Source organism: Epinephelus moara, chromosome 11, assembly GCF_006386435.1.
Source record: "Epinephelus moara isolate mb chromosome 11, YSFRI_EMoa_1.0, whole genome shotgun sequence".
Taxonomy (NCBI): domain Eukaryota; kingdom Metazoa; phylum Chordata; class Actinopteri; order Perciformes; family Serranidae; genus Epinephelus; species Epinephelus moara.
This window is the reverse complement of record NC_065516.1, coordinates 36810661-36812897: the sequence shown is the minus strand read 5'-3', so window position 1 is coordinate 36812897 and position 2237 is coordinate 36810661. Positions and strand designations below refer to the sequence as shown.

Sequence of the window (2237 nt, the reverse complement as noted above, 5' to 3'; positions counted from 1 at the left end):
CACTTCCTGTTTCATCACTTCCTTCAGTCACACGTTCACATCTCCTCTTCAGACTGATCTTATGTTCATCTAAAACCTCCTGCAGACCAACGTCCACTGGAAGACAACAACAAGGCCTCATTATAAATAGTCTTAGTTACGTAAGGGATAATGTATAATGAGCCGGTGAATACTGGGAAAATAACTCCCGACAGGGGAATAGAACCCCGACGCGCAGTGTGTGTGTATTCAATTCCGGGTTCTTTTGTTTTTGGCAGAGAAAGTCCGTAGGTATTCTTTTTCTTCAGCGGCATCCGTTAAAATCAGCCACTTCTGTTTGTTTTTTCCCTCGGAAGTTGTTTGACAGCTGCAGTGTTGCAGGGCAGCATCCCTAGCAACGCTGGGCTACATAGCAACTTTGTGTAATGACCGTTGCTACTAGCAGCGGTCATTACACAGTAATATCAGACCGCAGAATGCCGCTACTGACCAATCAGAATACAGCATTTAATAGAGCCGTGTAATAAATATCATTAAAAAAGGAATGAAAATGGAGGCTGAGATTTTTTTAAATGTAACGACTGTTACAACACAAGAAGAATCTTGTTTTCAGACATGAAGACATCAGCAGACAGATGGACAGTCTTACTTTGTACAGTGCTGGTCTGACTGGCTGTCTGCAGTCCAGCTCTTGTTCTGGATCTTTGTCCACACTGGGGACAGGAGGAGTCTCCTGATGTAGCAGACTGGTCCCAGTATGAGGTGATGCACTGTCTGCAGAACCAGTGTCCACAGCTGGTAGAGACTGGATCCTTCAGGACGTCCTGACACAAAGCACAGCAGGACAGCTGCTCCTCCACACAAACATCACTCCTCTTCTTCCTCTCTCTGTGGACACAAAGACATCTCTTTATGACTAAAATGTTCACTGTAGGTTTTTTTATTTTATTGACACAAACTCATCACTTTCTGCAGCTGCTTCACAGATCAAACCTTCCATTAAAGTGCTGATCATGCTCTTTACTGTTTTACAGTCACGTTGAGCAGCTTAGCTTCAGTTAGTTTGGATGGAACCGAGGTTAGAAGTACTCTGAATAATGAGCAGCAGTCTGAAGGCCCAGACACACCAAACAGACATCAGAGAACTAGCAGCAATGAGACCGCCCTGCTGCGTCACATCACGGTGCCGTGTCTCAACCAAAAAGTTGCACATGAACACACCAATCCGATGACCAACAAGCACATATGTCCTGTGCCTGCATGAGAGGAAATAACTCTCTACACCAGCAGATGATGGATGTCTGTAATCGTCACTCAAAACTAGAAACTGGAAGATGATGCTAGCTAGCCAGTTAGCACATGAACAACACAATCAGAGCATATTAACTGTACACCAGTGAACAACAACAACAACACAAACCATCAGGAAACGTTTCTGCTAAAGAGAAAAATAATCTGACTTGATGGAACAAGNTCAGAGCATATTAACTGTACACCAGTGAACAACAACAACAACACAAACCATCAGGAAACGTTTCTGCTAAAGAGAAAAATAATCTGACTTGATGGAACAAGTTGGTTTTGGTCTCACTCCCTCTGGACTTTAGCTCTTTGTTCACATTCTTTATTTCCGTATTTTTTCTCGTGTGCTGAGCTGAACTGTCGATCAGCGCCAGTAGTGTTTGTGGTTGTCATAGTGACCATACGTCACTTCCGCTATGTACAGTGTGGTTGTTATAGTTACCGGGCGTCACTTCCTCTGAGCCCGTGTTCGTGCCTGTTCTTGTTTACACTAAACGGCTGCTGCCGCACTACTCAACCTGCGTTGTGTGATTCATGTGTATCGTCCTCCATTACTGGCGTGGTGGCAGCGCTTCCCGAACATATGACCCGAGGATATTATCAACTACCGAAGTCATAACGGTAACTTCCCTGTCAGGGGAATCACAGTACAACCAGACGCAGTTGAGCTAACGGTGGCAAAGTGCGCAGCATGGCTAATTCACACAGAGCACCGAAGCAATGGTGTCTAACCAAGATTGAAACTGTCAACTCTTTTGAGAACTGGCGCCAGAACCTGTTGTACACACTGTCACTTGACGGTGAGTTTGCCCCATTTCTGCTCAATGGTGCAGAATGGGAGAAGAAATCCAAAACGTCTCCATGCCGAGGATTTACAGATAACGTCGACCCAGTTCCTGCTGCCCAACGTCGCACTAAAGAACGCAAGGTGGTCATGCTGGAGCTCATGCTGGGAC

At 45.3% G+C, this 2237-nt stretch overlaps 1 protein-coding gene across 1 annotated transcript in view; it reads right to left on the bottom strand.

Annotated features, from left to right (window-relative positions):
* The window catches only part of LOC126397541 (ribonuclease inhibitor-like), a 26171-nt gene that overhangs the window by 20850 nt on the left and 3084 nt on the right, over window positions 1-2237 (bottom strand). The window contains exons 2-3 of the mRNA XM_050056398.1: window positions 629-867; window positions 4-96 (exon numbers count right to left, since the gene is read on the bottom strand). Of these exons, the coding sequence (XP_049912355.1) occupies window positions 4-96; window positions 629-867 (332 nt within the window). The remainder of the gene's footprint in view (window positions 1-3; window positions 97-628; window positions 868-2237) is intronic.